This window comes from Hemibagrus wyckioides, linkage group LG05 (assembly GCF_019097595.1).
Source record: "Hemibagrus wyckioides isolate EC202008001 linkage group LG05, SWU_Hwy_1.0, whole genome shotgun sequence".
NCBI classification, from domain to species: Eukaryota; Metazoa; Chordata; class Actinopteri; order Siluriformes; family Bagridae; genus Hemibagrus; species Hemibagrus wyckioides.
In genome coordinates, this window is record NC_080714.1 from 8,402,200 (window position 1) to 8,422,976 (window position 20,777).

General features: G+C 38.2%; 1 protein-coding gene across 3 annotated transcripts in view; it reads left to right on the plus strand.

Moving 5' to 3' along the window:
• The first annotated feature begins 3,346 nt into the window (after window positions 1-3,346).
• The window catches only part of espn (espin), a 46,258-nt gene continuing 28,827 nt past the window's right edge, over window positions 3,347-20,777 (plus strand). For 2 of the 3 annotated variants that reach the window (XM_058389707.1, XM_058389709.1), the window contains exons 1-7: window positions 3,348-4,106; window positions 9,363-9,556; window positions 15,265-15,451; window positions 16,159-16,341; window positions 18,089-18,220; window positions 18,476-18,692; window positions 20,304-20,569. In XM_058389707.1, the coding sequence (XP_058245690.1) occupies window positions 3,813-4,106; window positions 9,363-9,556; window positions 15,265-15,451; window positions 16,159-16,341; window positions 18,089-18,220; window positions 18,476-18,692; window positions 20,304-20,569 (1,473 nt within the window). In that variant the 5' untranslated portion in view covers window positions 3,348-3,812. Of the gene's footprint in view, window positions 4,107-9,362; window positions 9,557-15,264; window positions 15,452-16,158; window positions 16,342-18,088; window positions 18,221-18,475; window positions 18,693-20,303; window positions 20,570-20,777 lie in introns of all 3 variants that reach the window. The other variant, XM_058389708.1, reaches the window with a different exon arrangement.

Here is a 20,777-nt window from a genome sequence, read left to right on the forward strand (position 1 = left end):
TGCCATCTAAACTTCATGCACAAAACAAATAAGCATCTTCATCCAGCTTATCATGCATTAATAGGGTTTATCAAGCACTTCTGAATTTTCAGAAGCAGTAAAAATACTGCAGTTTGGCATCAGTATACATTAACTGATGTGAGACTTCTGAAATGGCATTTCACAAATGAATATACAGGAGTTATATCATCCTGGTTTGCTTCACAGCATGGTATGAACAATAGCAATGTTAATAAACATATTAAACATATTAGTGCTGTTATCTTTAAGAACTTCAGTACCTAAAACTCCAAGGTCCTGATTTAATCCTGAACTCAGGTTACTGGTCGTGTGGAGTTTTGTATGTTCTCCCTGTGTTTGTGTGAGTTTCCTCCAGGTTCTCCAGTTACCTCCAATAAACATACAGGTAGGTGGACTGGCATTGTTAAAGCCCTGAGGTGGAAATGAGTGTGTATAAGAGGTGCACACAATGGATTGGTGTCTCATCCAGGTGAATTCTGCTGCCTTTTGCCCGATTTGCTAGGACAAAACAGTTCATGAAAATTAATAAATTAATGACTTTCAATAACTTATCTTCAATTCATTAACCATGTGAATAGTAGTTATTATTTTATTCTTATCACTTATGCAAGTCAGCATATAATTGATATTCACCAAATGGCAATTGCTGATGTGTGTGTGTGTGTGTGTGAGAGAGAGAGAGAGAGAGAGAGAGAGAGAGAGAGAAATAAAGATTCTTCTATGCTCTCTGGATTTTGTGTCTTCTTTGAACACATACACATGCCAAGAATAAAAATGATTTAATTCTCGTGTCTGTGTTATTTTTTAAGGGTTTCCTATATATTTTTAAACAGGTTCCTTTTGCATAAATCATGAGTATGGCCATAAGAAAGCAAAAATGCTTTTGGCATTTGTGTGTGAGTACATTTCCAGAAAAAAAGAAGGGGATAAATGATTACATGTACAACATGATTGATTACAAAATGTTCAAAACTGTGGCGCACACAACCAACAAAAGAGTTCCATGCGAAAAAGGAAAAGGGAGAAAAATATAAACGAGCAAACTGGCAGGTTATAATATTAAGAAAAATATCCATTGCAACCAGCGAAACAAAAAATGTATACACCTGCTTTCTTTACAATTTGAGTGAATGATCAAAATAAAAAAAAAAAAGAATGCAAATGCAAATATGAGCTTTGCGAACAAAAAGCAAAGACAAAAATCATGCAATGCTTCATTTAAGGAAAATTCATACGTGCAAAGTATAAGGTTGTTTACAGCCAAAGAAAAATAAGCATCATAAGCATGTAAAGGATGTGTATATGGTTTTTAAAACGTATGTTTTACATTATGCATGCAAAAAATAAAATGATATTCTGTGAAAAGCATTCATTCATATCTCCATATAATGGGCTATTTACAGTATATCATAATTATGCGTAATATTATAATATGCAATATCAGGACGCTGCAATTTCCCGTCTCGCGCCCCAACATGGTGTCCGTGGGTACTGTTTAAAGCTCTCGCTCTCACGCTAAAGGGATCAGTGCTGTTTTGTTCTGGTTGAAACTCAGAGAGCACCAGATGGCACTTTTCCGTTGGCGCTTTCTGACTCCTGACGCTGATAATTGGAGGGAAATTTGAATAACTGTCACGAGCCTGACGCGTGCGACTTATAATTCCGGCATTTCCCACGCCACGGCTGAACAACTCCCAGCAGGCTATAGATCTTCTCCCGGGTAGCATAGACAAAGAAACCATATTAAACCATAGTACATCTCGAAATCATGCTTCTCCCCCCCCCTTTCTTGTTCTTCTTTTTCTTTCCTTTTTTTAGGGGGGGGGCGGTAGTGTTGGTGGTGTATTAGTATACTAAAAATATATATTTTGACACAGATGCTGCTTATTTTAATTCAGTATTGTTTTGAATTATTTAAAATATTTCTTATAAATATTTAATAGTAATAGTTATATATGATTATGTACTTAGTTAAATGCTTTCTACAGCAGGTATATAATGTATGTTTAGACATACATGTTTCTGTTATTCGTGCTTTACACATTTTAAGATATAAGGCATTTCACAACGTATTAATATTTACATATTTTATAAAATATATTTAATATAAATTGCATTTATTATGACCGGAAAGACAATTATCGACGTTATTTACAAAGGTCAGGAATTTGCATAAAATAGTAAACGACTTAAAAACAAAAAAATACTTAAGCTTTCACTGCGTGAACATAAGGTGAAGTCCATGCTCATTGTGAATAGTTGACACAACATTCCCTGTGGTCTTTGGGGACTTGTTGCGCGCGACCCTCCTGAGGAATGAGCCGCCATCAGCCTGACGCGTGCCGCTCAGTATTTGATAAGTGCATGAGGGAGGGGGGTGGAAGGGGAGGGGGAAGGGGAACAACCGGAGGTGGGGTAAGTGATGGGGGTTGTTATTAGAGAGTGTGGCACGCGCCGGGCACGAGCCTGAATCCCTCCTCCCGAGGGACCTTGACCACACAAAAGCGGCTCGAGCCGAAAAAATAGGGTCTGGAGGCGCTGCATTATAAGTGTGAATTTAAAATAATTAATATAAAAAATGCAAATAAAAACATAAAATAAATGGCATTGCTTTCATTAGTACGTAGGAAAAAATACTATTTTTTAAAATGCTAAGCCGTGTATGCAAATTAATTTTACTGAATTTGCACGTGCTGCAGTTTACACTTTAAAATGTTACAGTTTAATAGGTTGTGATACGCATCGGGTTCGTGCAATAAGGCCTATACAGTGCAGATAGTTATATTTGGTTGTAGTCTAAGGACTTTTACACTCTGGTGACTTATAGAAAATGAAAATACAATTAATTAAATCTAATAACGCAAAGTTGGAGCATCGCATTTAAACAGCGCCACTCGTCTGCCATCTATCGGTGATGAAGGGTAAAGTCTGTTTCATGGAAGTCCTAACACTATTATCAAAGCCTCATATTTCTAATAAATACACAGTGAAATGGGGAAAAAATATAAAGTAAAATAAAAAAAAAATGGAAACCAAACAAAATATCCTGTATCATTACCTTAAACAAAAATAAAAAATATATAGTAGACAGAATTAAAATCAAATACAATTTTAAATCAAGGATAAAAATCCTACATATCTCTAATTAAGTAAAATTAATTAAAACGAGCGCCAAATGGCTAAAATGGCGTGGTGAATTGCGGCTCACGCGCGGAGGGTGAACAACTGTAAACATGGCGTTGTTTGCACGCGCTGCCCCTTTAATGCTCAGCCGGTTTAAGTGAGGCAGGTAACAACCAAAGCAGCCAACCCTCCTCCCCTTCATAGATTATTTAACAAGTTGTCGAGGAAGCGAGGGCATCTAAAGGGACCCGAAGAAAGAAAACAGATCATAATTTCAAACTATTCATCAACAAAAATGTAGGAAGACTGTCTAGAAAGTTCTGCGTGCGTAACGGAAACGAGTAACGGGTGTCCTGGAGCTGCTGGAAAAGCGCGCAACAGGAAACTTCAGACGATCCGCTCGCGTCTTGACAAAATGGACTGGCTTTGCTAGCTCGTGCTCATCTTTGTTGTTAGACCTCTGTTCATTATCAATTAACAAATGAGTAATGCTACATGGCCATGTGACGTGACATGCCGCCCGAGCTGCACTTGACTTTAGGGTTTTCCCATCGATTGCATCGAAAATTGTGTTCTAGTTACTTTTATGATTATTTTGTTTTGCACTGAGCAACACTTGGGTTTTTTTTACATGCTAAATGGTGCATGAATAGTGACCTGGAGTCATTATGGTCGTAGAGGCGACACTTCTCGCCGCCAGGCAAGGCGAATTAGAAACACTGAAAGTGCATTTAGAGCGAAAAGTGCTTAATGGTGATGTGAAGGACTCGCTCGGAGCGACGCCCGTGCACCACGCTTCCCGTGCTGGAAAGCTCAAGTGCCTCCAGTTCCTAGTGGAAGAAGCGGGCTTACCGGCGAACAGCCTGGCGCATAACGGCGCGAGCCCCGCTCATGACGCAGCCGCCACCGGCAACCTCGCGTGCCTGCAGTGGCTTCTGACTCAGGGAGGCTGCCGCGCATCGGTGAGTAACGTTTTTTTCTCCCAATTTCCGTTTTAAAGACATCCTCAGCTCAGGTTGCACAGTGCACACTGAGCAGGTGCGCTAACTATGCATGGCCTGGCACATGGCACCCTCTACCCAAACCATCTCATGATCACTGGAGTGCTGGATCATTCTCAGCACAGCAATCGACACTGACATGGTAGGGAACAGCAGTTCATTTCTCAGATATTGACAGTGATGGTCTAGTCCAGTTGTTTTCAAAGTGGGGACCAGAGACCCTCAAGGGTCCATGAATCATAGCCAGGGAGTCTGTGGTTAAAAAAATATTTCAGTGCTAGAAATCACATGTGAGTATTATAGTTAGCATATTTTATTACAGAGTTCTTATAGTTATTTGCATATCTGATATGTCACTTGAACTGAATGAGTTGAATTCAAACTCAAACGAGTCAGCCTACGGATGTCTGCATAATGTGTGGCTCCAGTAAAATTGTCTGTATATATTGTTCACTTTGAAATAATGAAAGTAATATTTTAATAGTTTGATTATGCTACAAAATTGTCTTTTTTTAAAAGAAGTGGATGGCTAAAACAAATCCTGTTCATAAACTGTATAGTACATATAACCTATAGTCCTACTGTATGTCATAAGGAAAAGGTTTGGTTTGGGGGTGGATTTGTATAATCGCTGAACCTCTTTCAAGTGAGCAAACTTATTAAACAAGATGATTAAGGTGGATATGTCAAGAGGGCACAATTGTCACTGCTGAGATGACACATCAGTACATCTGTGTGTATTTAATATCATTAAGATTAGCTATTTAGTCACAACTGGAATATTGGATATATATATTAACATACCTACATGAGTGTATCAGTATCAATATTTGATAGTAGGAATTCAGTCACTGGAAATAACTGTCACGCCCCTTTTTTGTGTTTTGGCATACTTGGGAGTCACTTATGGCATGATGCACAGTAATTGCAGCGGGCATCTTTTTACACTGAACATGATGAATACAGAGCGAGGCAAAATCGGAGTCAAGACAGTAAAGTATGAAGAGTTTGTGTGTGGTTACTCGTGTAAGATGAACCTTTCTGATTCATGCATTTCCTGGAAAAGGAAAGTAGTCCACAATGATGGAGACTTCACACTTGACAAATGACTGGCTGATAGTTAATTTATTTATTATTTAAAGAAAACAAATATTTATGTCAACTTGACGGTAGCTAAGTAATAGTTAATTAGTCCAACATTTGTAATAATTAATTTTTAAAATGTCACACATTTGTTTCATCAAGAAAATTCATGCAGCTTTATGTCTCACACCTAAAAAAGAAATACTTTTATATTGAGAGAGTTGGTAACAAACTGACAAAAGCAGTATTGTTTAATTGTATATTTAAAAGAAAAGAGAAAAACTTTGAGAGAATGTGAATAACGTCTATGAAAAGTATATACTTTAAACCCTTGCGCTCATTGTTTTAGTTATTTTTATTGCCTGTAATTAAGAGATATTTATGAATGGCACTTGGTGCACACACTGATGCCATTAATGTTGAGCAAAAATGCATAGTTTAACTCACTGTTAATAAATCCAGTCCTCAGACTGTACATCTTTATTCTTTCTCGGCTCTTTTTACACAGACCATACTCTGTGTGTGTGAAGCTGGGGCATGTTGGGGTAGATGGAGTGCCGAAGGCTGGGTTTTTAATGAATATGGGGACACTAATTCAGCCAGTTCTGTTTAGTTCAGTTAAGTTATATCTCTTATTCCTTTGCTTTCTAGAGGATTACTGTCATGCATTGTGGGAGGATGTTGTACAAAATCAGTCTTTGTTTGCGCATGCTGCATTTGTTTGTATACCGTAATAAGGGCCCAAATGTTTGCATATAGCTGCAGGCATGCTTTGGTAATGCCAGTACTGGAGTTTGTACGATGTCTAGTATATATAAGGTATTTCCAGGAATTTACACAGTATACATAGTCTTACACTATCAAAACAACATTGCTTATATACATAAAAAGTGTGAAAAAGACACAAAACATATTTTCGGCCCATGCCATTTGGAATATATGTAAAATGACTTGTTATGTGTCAGCACTAGCCGGTCTGTTAAATTGAATTATGTTTATTCCATCATATAAGGTACAATATTTATAATATGAGGAAGAACCCTTTAAGATCTCAAATTAAACAAATTTCTGTATCGGGTTCAGATGGAGACTGGAATCCGTGTGTATTTGACTGAGGACATATCCAAATCCAACAAAATCGCTGTAAAATAATAAAAAGGAACCTGAATCGAGGTTTGAATAGGAGAAATTGTTGGATATTAAAGAATATATTAATACCCAGTTATACCCATACCCAGTTCGAGATCATGAAAACCACAATTTACCACAATTTCTTTGTTAAAAGATTGATGATGTAAAGATTGAAGATTTAAAAAAAAAACTGTTGTGAAAAAGAGAGGTTTTAATAGAGAACATGTTGTACATGTATATGATAGCCTAATAAAGGCTGTCCTGAGTAACAATTACCAGGAAAGTACTTAGAAACATATCGAGCCTTGATCGCACATGTCCGCCTCACGTTATCACAGTATTTTTTTTTCCCAGTGACATATCTTTCCTTCCCTTATGTAAAACAGCACAACAAGTCAGGTATAGTTTTTATCTTCTTGCGGACTGGTACTTTAATTTGCATGCCATGGATAGTATGGGACATTTGCATGATGCGACTGTGGTACTTCACATGGTGTCCTGTTTCACCAACCTGATCACATGCGATTTTGAAGGAAGTGTATTGGTTTTCATGTTTAAAGCTCAAACCACAAACCTTGTCCTTTTATTCAAGCCTTAATAATTCAGAATATACAATATGCATTTAAGAAGTGCTTTGTGACCATAGGTTTTGTTGATGGCAGGATGATAGGACATAACCTCCAAAAATCAAGTCAAGAGGGTCGCACATTTGACTTGTGCTATAGGTTATCATCTAGGGAATATTTAAAGTGAGACCATAATAGGCAGCTGAGATCAACCCAGAGACCTGAATGATATTGAACCTACATCAACTACGTACATTAATTTCCAGAAAGAGAACTCAGATATGTAGTCTGCTGTAAAAGCCAGCACCCCTAGAACAGACGAAAAGGCTAACAGAAAAAGCAAAAATAGATTCCTTTAGCATTGACAGCATTGTGGTCCTATTTGTAAATCAATTTAGATGCAATTTTTTTTTATCACAGCTTTATTGACCTCAGACATTGGAATTTTATAAGTAATTGGTGCAGTTATGATGGTTTCTGATGGACTTCAAAGGCACTTTATCATCCTAGCTAGATTGCATAGCTAGCTATGTAATGGCATATATTAAACTTGCTAATGGACTGCTAATGCTAATGACAATCAAAATATTTCAATTGAATTTAAATGAATGTGCAAGTATGGAAGAATCACAAGTGGTGCATCTTGACTGAACCATGCATTTGTGATCTTTAAAATGTGCATTGGCATGTACAGTAAAAAAAAAAGTCTCTCAGTTTTATTGAATTTGGATAAAAATATTCATACTTTTTTCCCTGACACAGTTATCTAGAAGTTTCTTTCAACTAGAAGTTGTTGAAAAGAGTTGCATGGAGTAAATGTTAATTCATTCATTTAATAACAAGCTTAGTCTACATGAGGATAAAGAGGACACAGTGCTCAAATCCTAATTCTGTTCTTAGATCTGTGCACAATTCATCTTTTGAGAGGTTTAGTTTTAGATAAACCATTAGGTAGGTGACCCACACAAGAATCTTTGCTGTTGCTCAGGATATATATTCAATTCAATTCAGTTTTATTTGTATAGCACTTTTAACAATGGACATTGTCTCAAAGCAGCTTTACAGAACAGAAGAAACATAAGAAACAGTGCAAAAGTCCTAGATGTTAGACAAAATCATCCCTAGTGAGCAAGCCTGAGGCGATATAGTGCTGTGTCATAGTTTCACAGCACCCACACACACACACAAAGCAGACAGTAGAAAAATAAGACTAAAATATGAGGTAAAATTATAAATGGAATTATATCTGGTGACCTTTGTGTTAAAAGGTTAGGGTGGTAGCTGCCATAATGGACATGTAACCAGAGCTCCGTCTTTCATTTCCATGTTCTTTCTCCTTCTCACATTCACTAACATCAGTTATCTCCTTTGCAAGTCGGAAGCTCTAATTCATTCGATGTAACATAAACCTTATGGGATTAACATCAACACTGTGTTTGATACATGAGGTGGCCACTGAAGTGCTTTTTAAAAAGTGCTTATGTTTGTTTAAACTGGCTCTTATAGATGTAGGATGTAGGATTTTAGAGTGTCGCTCTCTTTGAAAAGAAAGAAATGGGCTATTAGAAGATTCTTGCAGAAGAACACTCCATAAGGTGGTGGGGTAGGGGGAAAGTTCTGCTAAAACTCTCCATTCAAATTACATGTCATGGCTGAGAGCGCCAAAGCAAAACACATTCATAGAAAATTTATGGCTGTGTCCCAAACCGCAAAATGGGTACTAAGAAGTTTTCCTAAATTGCACTGATGCACTGAAAACTATCTGACACCGGTAAAGCAAGCTGTCCTAAACTGCATACAAAGAAATTTGCCTAAATTTTAGGCACCAGTGACACACTGACAAACACCAGTACAGCAAGCTGACTAACTTGGTCTAGCTACCTAGAGAACAAAACCTGGAATCTGGTTGCTTCCAGTGTGTGTGTGTTTTTATTACCTGTTTTCTGTTCTTTGTGTATTTTTTTCTCCAGCTTGTCAAAAACGTTAGCCATTAACCAGTTTTAGAACAGTAGTTAAAACACAGCAGTAAATATACAGACCAGGATTAAGAGATTTGAAATAGAAAAATTTACTTTACATGTTTACTACATGAATAAGTTTACTGCTAGCTAAACAGCCTCGAAACTGTCTAATGATATAAACCCCACAGAGAGAATAAACTGTTAACAAATACTTTTACTAGCATCTAAACAGTATGAGAGCTGTTACCAAAGTTCAGCCATGGTGTTAGATACCTGAGATAGTCTTTCCAGTGAAAAGGTCATTTTAATTCATTGGATATGTAAAAGCTTTCATAAAGGTGAAATAAAACATTTAAGCTTTATGCTTTTCCTGGAAAATAAGCAACTTGGGGTGGAACCACTAACATGGCACATGACATTGTTGATTTATTTATGAGGATTTTATTTCATATTTAATTTTTCTCTTGTGTTTGCAGAGTAAAGACAACTCAGGAGCCACTGTCCTGCACCTGGCTTCACGCTTCAGCCATCATGAGGTCACAGACTGGTTACTAAAGAGTGGTGAAGGGGATCCCAGTGTTGCCATGGAAACAGGCGCTGTGCCTGTTCACTACGCTGCTGCTAAAGGCGACTTGGCCATGCTCAGGCTGCTATTGGGACACAGCCCAAAGTAAGACCATTTAGCTAATTAATGCCCAGGATATCCTACTCTGCAGCTTAGAGGCCCCCACCATGATCAAGACTCATTGATTGTTTGATGTTTTTACAGGGTTGAAGCTCAGTTGAACATTGATCATGTAGAGAAGTTCATGATTGGTTTTGGATGAATGAGTAATTTATTTTCACAAAAGCCAGAAACACTCTTCCATGCCCTTTATATGGCATAGAGATTCATTTAATGTAACAAAAACACGCAGTTCTAAAGAACTGATGAATCAGCATGAAGGTTGATAAAGCTACCCACAGAATGGTTATTACTTGATTTTAAAATGTGTCTTATTTTATTGCTTATTTACTGCATTATTTAGTCACATTGGTCATTTTATGAGATTTTTCAATTCGTAATGCATTATATTTTCCTTCAACTTTATATATATATATATATATATATATATATATATATATATATTTTTTTTTTTTTTTTTTTTTTTTTTTTTACTTCAAAGAGATGTGTAAAATAAGCTCAGCTTTTGACCATCTTGTCTACCTCTCATGAAACACACACACACACACACACACACAAACACACACACACACACTGTTGCTAATCAGCTCTGTCTCAGAAGAACTCTGGCCCACAGAGATAACACTTAACACTTATGGCCTTGTTATTGTGATTCAGATTCTACATGCACCACTGAACACGTACATCCTTAACAACAGGCCTTTTGTGTAATTTGCAGATCAAATGGCAACCTGCAGGTGCATCTCCATTCACAAATCCCAGATATATCTTGTATGTGACTTGGAAATCTTTAAACAGTTTTCCAGGTCCTCAGCTAGCTGACATCTTTACTGCTTCCTTTCCTTGGTGAAGCCATGCAACAACTGAAAGAAAACACTGGAAGACTGAAACAGGACCAGGCGATGTTTTATCTTCAGCTGTCATGTTTCAGTGAATCTGTGCCCACTCTAGCTTCAGATTCCTGTTCTTGGCAGACACGAATGGAACCCAGTGTGGTCTTTGATTTGTTGTCCGGGTTTGGGATGCTTTTCTGCACACCACAGTTGGTAGTTGGCACTGTAGACTTCCTGTCAGTGCAAACCAGTCCAGCCATTCTCCTCTGACCTCTGTCATCAGCAAGGCTTTTATGCCCACATTTTTGCTTTTCACACCAAACTATTGTGTGTAGATATTGCATGAGATCAGCACTCAACACCATCTGACACCAACAAGCAAGCCATAGTCAAAATCTTTACTTGTTCCCTGTTCCGGTGTTTAATATATACACTCACATTGACATGGTGGGTGTTGTGATGTTGGGCTATTTTCCTCTTCTTTGTTAAGTAGCCTGGTTTGTCACATATACATTACTGTACATTGAAATTCTTTTTTCGTATATCCCATCCTTGAAGGGTTTTGGCAGGGAGCAGGGTGCAGCACCACTGGAGCAGGTGGAGTCATGGACCTTGCTCAAGGGCCCAACTGTGGTCGCTTGGCAGTGCTGGGGCTTGAACAAATATCTTCCAATCAACAATCCAGAGCCTTAACCACTTGAGCTAACACCACCCCCTGTCTTTGTCCCAAGATAGCTTCTAGTGATCAAAAATTGCCGGATTTATTCATTAATTAATTTATTCACAGTACATTATTTTTATTTATTTCCGTGACCCTACCTCATATTTTTTTTGACCATTCGGCCCATCTTTCCTGTGACTCCTAGAAAAGCCTGAATGTAGCAACCATGCACATGTGTCCTATAGCCCATGACTCACATGCATTACTAATTGAGTCTCTACACTGGTTACAAATTGTGTCTCTGCACTGGTTACATTTGTTGGTGTCTGCAGGGATTGTTTCCCATAAGGCAACCAAGAATAATGAGAAGTATTTGTCAGGCTCCCACTTCCCACCTTAAATTAATTAAATTCCAAATACATTCCACAATTTTATAATTATAAATATCTTAGGCATAATCATACTATTAGTATTACAGTAGTCACTGAACAACTTATATAGTATTTAATGAATAAAATGCTCTAAGATTAGTACCCGAACAATAACACAAAAATGGCGTGGTGTTTGCTGAAAGGCTTACATATGAGTTTTATATTGCAGCATGGGTGAGTTTTAGGCCTAGTCTGGACTGCACCAAAGGTATACTCAGTCTAGGAGTTCCCTGCCTTCCTCTTGAGTTGTACAAATGCAGTACTCCTGAAATTTTAATAAGGAAGAAAGCTGTGCTAGTGCCCAGTACCTTAGTCCCATTCAGCAGTGTGTGCTTCCGTCACCATGGTGACCCCTGGCTTAATGAGGTAAACAAATACTGTTGAATAGAGGTCCGCTTTCTGCCGGACCTGCCTTGTGTTGATAGGGTTGTTTTTGACGACAGGAGATAACACCCCCGTGGCAGAATCTGTTACCTCTGTAAAATATATGGCAGATTTGGGACGAGTGTCAAATGCTGAGAATGACCCTCATTAGGGTTATCATGTTCTTATGGGCACTTAAGGACAGTTTTGATAGTGTTTTCAATGCTGAGACAACACAGTTGCATTGGGATGCTTTATGATGATGCTACTGAGGTGATACCACAGAGATTATTTTGTATCATTTGGTAGCAGCTAAACCCCATAAAATGTAATTGGTGATTTTCTTAATATATGAATTGAGGGAATAAGCAAGCTACAACAATTGTGGAATGATACAAAACGTAACTGCTGCTGTAATCATAAAGACAGTCTTGTGCTCGTCCAAAGACTTTTATTCACGATATGATGAAATTGTTTCGTATTGGTTCAGAGAGTTTTTCCTTACTTTTGTTAACTCTTGCTTCTTTACTACCAATCTTAAATCCATTAGTCCATCCATTTTCTGCACCACTTATCCGACACATGTTCACAGGGAGCATGGAACCGATCTCAGTGCCCCAAGCCACCAGGCCACCAATTTAGAGATGCCATTCAAATTACAATGCATGTTTTTTGACTGGGGGAGGAAACCAATGTACCTGGGGGAAAACCCTAAAGAAACTATGTCCCCTGATCTTAAATCTTCACCCAAATTTCTGTAAAGCTGCATTGACAAAAATATTCATTGTTAAAGGTTTTCATACAAATAAAATAGAATAGAATTGAATTGGAATACCACCCCAATTTTAAGACTAGACTTGGAGAAAAACCCATGAAATGAAATATATTGTAGTTTGTTTCATTGTATTTTTGTACCACAATGATAAAACAACGTTGGAGGTGTAATGCCCTGTTGCTAAACTGAAACATTTTCTTTCCCGTATAGCAAACAGCATATATACAGAATTCTAAATGGCTCACTAGCGCCATATCACAAATGAACAGTATTGCACTGCTGAATTGTAAACTCTTATTCTAAAACTCTAAATTGTCCCATCTTTGTTTCCTTGCTATCAGTTCTAAACAGCAGACATGCTGGCTGTTATCAACCAGCGTTCACGCCAGCTGTTTAATAGTGTGGAATGTGTCCTTCGTTAGGATATCAGTGTCCCTTTGTGAAATAATGAAAGGGATCGGAGACAGATGTAGATAAAGCACTCGGACAGTGTGGCAGCGATTTATGAATGCGGACTGGGCTTTTGTCTGCTCGTATCCTGTTGTCCCAGGCTGTGGACTGTATTTTGTAGCTGTCCAATGATAATGCTAATGGCGTATATACACACACAACACATGGACATAAAAACTTGCCAGACACATAAAACTCTGCATGGCAGTGGGCAGTTATGCAATCACTTAATGCAGATTAAAGGCTTTAGGTATGATCAGCAAGTGATCATACCAAGAGCATGAGACTACGATGAAGAAATTAAAAAAATTAAAGCTGCTTCTATAAATCAAGGTGTATTAGTTTCTGCAGGGTTTCTCTCTTTATTGCCAGAGTCAGAGCAGATTATACTCAAGGTAGCATCTAGCTAGCAGTAGAGGGTTAAGGATGTGCAGTTCAGTTCAAATAAGAAGAAAATTTTGAAAACTGTAGCAGTTTAAATGATTTGTTTAAGTGGTTTACATTGAAACATCCTTAAAGGAAAAGGCTAGTCTTGCAAATTATGTCTAACAGTACAGGAAGCTAGAAGGAGCAAGTTAACTTGACCATTACTAGCTAGTTCTTGCTAAATGTTATTTCATGCTAGTTTTAATAATACTTTGGGAACAGCATAGCTTTAAAAGTTTAGTCTATTTCCTGTTAAATTTCCTGGTTCAAAAGATTTCTTCTGCCAGATTAATTTTAGTTTAAAATCTTATGACTAGAAAAAGCTTTAAACTAAAATCAGTAGCCTCTGGGTCTCCAGGTTAGCTTGTTAAAACAGCTTAGCATATTGAATGTTGTATTTGGTAGGCATGATATAGGCCACAACAGACAAACAGTGAATTTTAATCTTGTAAGACACTTTGTTTGCAGTAACATTAGCATGTTGAACCTCAGGTCACCTCGATGAGAAAACACTCAGTCTCTCTCCAGATATCCAATATGTCCGCGCTATGAACATGAGTGTGACACTTTGCTTAGCTGAGAGTGTTTGTCCTTTGTACAAAAGGTCAAGTGAGCCTTTTTCGGCAGCATTTTCCCGCTGTTTTAGAGGAGGAGCCGTTTTTTTTACGTGACCCTAAATTACTGACATATATTCTGTCACTGAGACAAAAGATGTTGTGATGGCTGCATATTGAATGTTTTGGATATATTTCTAAGGTTTCTCTGCCTGTAGAGTTCCAGTAGTGTGTGTGTGTGTGTGTCTTTGTGTAGTGTGCTAGAGTGATTCTGAGCTTATTCTGCTTTCTCTCCTGACCCAGTACACAGGTGACTGAGCTTGCTAGGTTACACTCATTAATCTTTCACCCATCTGACCACTTCCTAATGACAGAGCCCCTGAATGAGCCCTCTTCTTCTAGTTTGAAATATTCAGTGCCTCTTTGTTTTCATTTAGGCCCGGTCTAATATATGTGGACATTTTTGTCTAGTTTATGGACCTTCATATACTTGTTGACGAAGTTTGTGGGACTTGACGTTGTTATAAACTCCATAATTAGCCATGCATATTTGATTGCAGAATGGAATATTCCCTCTAGTGTGTGTGTGTGTGTGTGATAGAGAGAGAGAGAGAGAGAGAGTGAAAAAAGGACCTTGGTTTCAAGGGGAATCCAGTTCTTCCAGTCTTCTCCTTCTCCCTCCTTCTCACCCCCTCACTCCAATTCCATCACTTAGCCCTGTGTAACACTGAAACCAATGGAGCAACAGTAATCCTCTTAAGGAACTCATTGCTAACTTGTCAGTCCGTGGCCAAATAAAACCATCCTTATGGGATTTAACCAGAAGGCTCTCGCTCACACTCTGACCTCCTGATGTGAATGGACAGTCCGGCTTACAAGTTAAAGCAGCACTTCACAATTATATGTCACTAATCATGTGACCATCAGTTCTGTACATAACCTTCATAATGTTGCTTGATTTCTGCAGTAGATAGACATAGTTTCTGTTTGTTTGGTTTTTTTTAGGTTTAAATGAAATATAAAAAATCTGTTTTCTGTTTCAGTTCCATAATCATCATCATAAAGTACTGTTTAATTCTGTAGCTTAGAAAATCATCCATTCCGTCCTCTTTTCTTTTATTAGGCAGGCCTTGTATAATTGAGTTAACACTTCCTGAGCTAACAAAGCAATTTCTGTTTTCCATCTTTCATTTTTTACAGTGTTGTAAACTTCCAAACGAAGAACGGTGCCACACCTCTGTATCTTGCATGTCAGGAAGGCCATCTAGAGGCTGTTCAGTACCTGGTGAAAGACTGTGGCGCAGAGCCAACTATTAGAGCCAATGATGGCATGACGCCTCTGCATGCTGCCGCCCAGATGGGGCATAACACTGTCATTGTTTGGCTGGTGAGTGAAAAAGGCTGTTTTGGGAATTTACTGTCATTTCTTATTTACATGTACCCTTATGTATATGAAGCATTTACATGAGTACAGTTTGTACTTCCTTACATCTTCATGCGCTGTCCCCTTTCACCTCTGTAGATTTTTTTTTATTCAAATATGTTTTTAAACACATTGTACTTTACTCATTGCACAATACATGACTTCAGCATAAAGTAAAGTTAACAGAGATCATTTTAAGAAACAGTTTCAACAAAAAAAATGTATGGAAAAAACTGTATTGAAAAAATACGACATACAATGCTCACACTGTAATCTTTGGTGTTATCATGCAGACTTTCACTGTGGGTTAAGACACAGATGTTTATAAAAAGGTACACTACCACATCATGTAATGTCACAGATGCAAAAACAACTGGAATCATTTTTATTCACAGCAAGTCACTTATAAGTCACTTATAAAAGAATACTGAATGTTTTGCAAATGTGCAAGTGTATTTCCACAATATAAATACAGGCTGTGTATTGCTGACACAGACTGCATACTGTATGAATCCATTTAGCTTTATCCCTTTGTCTATTCTTGGCATTATAAAAGCACTTTACTCTTCACTTCAATCTCATGCATTTGTACAAGTTTTCCTAAAATACTGTAAGCAACTGTGATTGTCTGCCAGCGTCTCATGCATATGGCATGGTTTGTTTCTGTACAGATGGACAATACAAACATCAGCCTGTCTGACCGGGACAACGACGGTGCCACTGCCATGCACTTTTCTGCCAGCCGAGGCCATGCCAAGGTTCTCAGCTGGCTCCTCCTCCACGGTGGTGAAATTGCAACAGACAGCTGGGGTGGGACGCCTCTCCATGACGCAGCTGAGAACGGAGAGCTGGAGGTGGGTGATGCACAGAATAAAGTGCTAGGGTGTAAGCACAACAATTATGTTGTTACATTATACACCTTAAAATGTAAGAACAATGCATTATATGCAAGATTTGATCTAAATAATACCATTAAGTGTTTAATCATGCTTCCTGCTGTTGCTGTGGAGCTCATGCCTCCAATTAAATGGAATATGGGCTTGGCACACAGAGGGAAAAGCAGGCGGTGGTTAATCCAAATGCAAAGTGGAAAACCAACATTTGCATGACACACAGACTACAGCGTAAGCAATCTGACAGAGCAGTTCTTGCCATTAAAGGGAATATGCTTAGCTTTCCCGCCCACAAAGCAAGTTCGTAACCTGTACCAAAGGTCCCTAGAGACTACATTTCAGTCTGCTTCCTTTAGCTGCAATAATACTTACAGTGCAAATACAATACTGTTCTTGTATTAATAAAATTGAGAAATAGAATGAATAAAATTGTTGCTGTTTATTGTGAATGTTCATTATGCATCTAATGCACAAATAAAATCAATCACATCCCACTCCTGACTGCAAAACATACTTAATACAGCTTTTGTCGTCGAGACTAAACAACCATTATACAGTTAAGTTCAATTATACTGTAAACAATAATTCACGCATGCACATTAACTAAATGTTTTCCATTTTTTTATTTTGACTTTTAATTTGTTTAATGTCTTAAACCAGTAAATTGCCTGCAAGTATTAAAACAGCGATGAATAAGTAAGCCGGATTAAATAAGCCTGCAGAGCTAGACACTAGTAATTTTATCCCGGTAAATTGGTCTAAAGAGAAAGAGGGCAGACTCGCACTCTTTCTGTCGTCCTGAGTCTGAACGCAGGACAGCTGTCATCATGAATGTGCTCTTTCAGCAAGAGGCTCTTTTGAACTCAGCCATTGGTTTGAGAGCCCTTCGCTTTTTTTTTCATAGACTAACATATGGTAGGGAGTGACACTGTCACAGATATTATTGTGTGTTCAGTAGAACTGTTGTTTTTCAATGCATTATGTCATGGCTGATTAGATAATAAGGCTAAGAGGAACATGACAACTGTCCATATTTTGTTTGAAATTATAAAATATGTGCAAAGGGAGGGGAGGGGGTAAGCGGGGAGGGAGACTGGGAGGGAGGGGGTTGTCTGTGTGTGTGTGGGGGGGGTAATAATGGACAGGGGTGGAGCTGAAAGAGTGAAGTCTTTTTTTGAATGGGAAAGCCATCGAGAAAAGCTCATTGGTTAACGGTAGTTTAGATATTTAATATAAATATAAATTTATTTATATAGTTGTGATTGTGAATTAAGTACATCTGAATTGTCAGCTCTTTTATGGCACAAGTTGACAGTAATAGTAGTAGTATCATTTGTACTGAATGTTTTATCTCCTTTTCTATTTTTACCCGCATTAAATATTACTAAATATCAATATAAATATTTTACTCCCTCTCCATTTCCTTTTGGAAATCTTAATATCAGTCCTTATTTCTAATGCGGTTTTTGAAAATGTTTCACAGTATATTCACCACATTGATAAACCAGAGACAAAACAATAAAACACAGAGTATTTTATATATTAAAGTACAGATAACTATTACCAAAATTTATACAATGTGTAAAAGTGTAATTAAGCATAAGGATATGTAGAGCTTGTGATAGGGTTCCAGTAATTGTACAGCTGATTGTATTACTGTCGGTTTATAAGTCTTCTATAAGTCCATCTATTCTTTTTGTCCTCAAAGTGTTGTCAGATTTTGGTGGTGAACGGGGTGGATCTGGGTATTCAGGACCAGGATGGCTTTACTGCTGCAGATCTGGCTGAATACAACGGACATGAGCAGTGTGCCAAGTACCTCCGTACAGTAGAAAACATGGTGAGAAACGCAAGTCTTACTGTTTTTGGTCTTTCCAGCTTTTCTAAGCAAAATCCTCTGCATTCTACAAATCATGATATCCACCTTAAGGACATCCAATCCACACGTAATACCAGAAACTTTAAAAGCAGAGACCTTACATCTAAATCGGACTGATTTAGTGATAAAGCTTCAGTAAAAAAAAGTAGGAAAGGCTTCATCATGAACAATGTACAGAGCTACAACCTAATATTTTCTGTCCTGTCTTCCTCCCAGAGTGTAGAACATCGTGTCTTGTCGCGGGATCCCTCAGCAGATCTGGAGTATAAGCAACCTGACTCAGGCCACTCATCTCCAAATGCCACGTTAAACACAGCAGCCTGTTTCAATATGGGCTCTCCGTCCAGCTCACTGTCCAACTACGACTCGGCCAACTCCAGTCAGTCCAGCACAGGGGAGAAAAAGAGCAGCACGGCACCTTTAAAAGTAACAGGTAAATAAGGAATATGAGACGCTTTTTACGTTATAAATCACACTGGACATCTCGCAGACCATTAAGTATCATACCATCTTACACACACTCCATCATACTCTCACACACATTGACATATTCTGTCATACATACTACAAGATGTGTTCCATACTCTTACACAAATACTACCATACTTTCTCATATACCTTCATGCTTATGCTATGCACACTACAAAACGTCATACACACTCCATCATGCACTCAAAAACATACCGTTATACTCTAACATGCACACTGCCATATTCCTGTCATACACACTTCCAAACTTCCTACACACTTATTATAGCCTCTTACCCAAACTATAATACTGTGTTCTATGCAGTTCCAAACTTCTTTAATACTCAAGGTGTCTTTTAAATGTTTTATCATACTCTCATATACTGCCATCCACACCTCCAGACCTCTCACACACTCATCGTACACATTTGTCACAAACACACACTCTGGAACTCTCATACTCACACATACACACACTACATCACTGTGGCACAGACATCTTTCACACTTTTTTATAATTTCTTTTACTTAATATCATACTCCCTCACATACTCATACACACTACCATACCTTTTATTTAACCTCACACACATACTCTATCATACTCCTACCATCCTCTTACCTACTTCATCATTCTCTTTATCTATCTTTCTGTCTCTCTCTCTCTGTCTCTCTCAATACACACACAATATCAAACTACACGCACACACACACAGTCACACACACACAGCCTAAAAGGGTTTAAAGCATTAACACAGCAAGGCTGATTGTAATGCTATGGTTCCGTTTTAAAATCTCCTGTATTACAATGCAGTCATGTGATGTTAGGTACAGCTATTTATTTTGAAATGCTGTTTTCTTCTCAATAGATTAATAAATTATGCGTACAGTTTTGTAACCTTCTAAAGACTTTCATCCGTCTGGACTTTGGCCTTTATTTCCCTGAAGTCCTTGATTTGAACCAAACCAGAACCTTCCCAGTAACCCATAACATGCAGGCATCACATCCTTGGCAGCTTAATGCAGCATGTGTGCTGGCTGTGTTCTTAACAATGGTGGGTGCAATAGTGCTCACTGAACTGGAAGTTGATACAAATTTTCCCATGGTTTTTTGAAGTCCACTTGCTTAGAGTCTAACCAGTGGTGCCCTCCAATGGAAGCACAAAGATATGCATCTGTTTCTTTTAGATTTTTTTTCTATGTAAGGCCAGGCACACAGTATACAATTTGAGGCATTTTAATCCAAGTGTCTTGCTTCACCTTTGTGTGTGTGTGCTTGTGTGTGAGAGAGAAAATTAAAATACTCAAGCTGCACTGTACACGCCTACCCAGCCACCTGCAGCTCCACGTACCTGTTCTTTTCCTGGTTTCAGTTTCAGAGCGTGAGGACAGCAGCTAAAACAAGACCAGTTTTTTCAGTGGAGTACTTTCAGATCATTGTACTATTGCTTGTAATTGAATATGAGCCTGCTGAGTCATCATTATTAAGCAAGTGTATGAATGGATAGTGGATGAATAGGTTAATGGCAGACTTTCCTACGTCGAGTGAATGCTAAATGTGTGTTTTGTGTCAAAGGGAGCTCCGAAACAGCCATCACTGACATGCAGACCTACATGGACATGCTCAATCCTGATGTCTCTGTTGGGGACCAGAACAAGAAAAGGCGATCTCATCCGCCACCTCATCCCACTTTCCCCCCACCTCCTCCACCTGGCTCTTCACAAATCCCACCACCTCCACCCACTTACCCGGCACCAAATTTGCCCGAGGAGGATTCCGCTGAGTTTCTGAAGGTGAAGAGTAACCTGCGTCATGTGAACAATCCCACAGTGAAAAAAGAGGTATGTTATGTATTATGCTGCATCTTTATCTGACTGATAAAATTAAATATATAGCTAATATCTCTAACATAATTTTATATATATATTTAAAACATTCCCCCTGGGTTATACAGTTTAGTTTATGCTCAGTTGAAACAAATAAAGGCACAGGAAATGTATTAAGGCTGCTTACTATAGCAATTTTGCATCATGTGTAAAAATATATTTG